This window comes from Monopterus albus, unplaced genomic scaffold (assembly GCF_001952655.1).
Source record: "Monopterus albus unplaced genomic scaffold, M_albus_1.0 scaffold7265.1, whole genome shotgun sequence".
NCBI lineage: Eukaryota > Metazoa > Chordata > Actinopteri > Synbranchiformes > Synbranchidae > Monopterus > Monopterus albus.
Window position 1 is genome coordinate 1 of NW_018135119.1, and position 587 is coordinate 587.

The 587-nt window shown below is 44.5% G+C and overlaps 1 protein-coding gene across 1 annotated transcript; it reads right to left on the reverse strand.

Moving 5' to 3' along the window:
* Positions 1 to 47: 47 nt before the first annotated feature.
* LOC109954362 (glycine amidinotransferase, mitochondrial-like) lies at positions 48 to 566 on the reverse strand (the record flags this gene model as incomplete). The annotated part of the gene is made up of 2 exons (XM_020589720.1): positions 48 to 212; positions 423 to 566. Coding segments are annotated over 2 exons (309 nt in total), but the record flags the coding sequence as incomplete, so codon positions are not given.
* Positions 567 to 587: the final 21 nt, after the last annotated feature.

The following is a 587-nucleotide window of genomic DNA, read 5'->3' on the forward strand; positions in this document are numbered from 1 at the left end:
AAGGACACTGTGAGAAATAAAAGGTAGCCTTTCCTGTCCTACGGTACCTGGCGACATGGCCGATCGGGGTTTGACAGCACCAGTCCTGGCCCAATAATATTGAAAGTAGCATCAATATGCATGGGGTTAGGGTCTTTGAATGAGATTATATGGATCTTGTAGTCTGGGGCCAGATGACGACGCATCCACTCAATTCCCATGTAATTTGTAACCTGCAGAAAAATGACAGTAGAAGAGGTTTGAGGGAGCTGCTGCATATTTGCCAGAGCTACCTTGAAAAAGAGATTGTAAACTTTTTTACTTGATCCAACCTTTCATTCTGCACTTGGACATTTAAACAATAGACTACTGTTTAAGAATATACATTTGTCTTTGTAACACTGTGAGAAAAGTCAGCAGCCACATCAGATACATGTTCATACCTGGCTCCTCTGGACAAACAGGTCCCTCCCAGCTCGAATAAAATCAGCAGCATCAAAACAGGGCTCGTGTTCTGTGGTCACAAACTTCCCCTGGGCAGCCAGTTTGTGTCTGTCCTCCACGGTGCGGATGGGGTAGTCCTGAATGACACCACACAATAATGATAT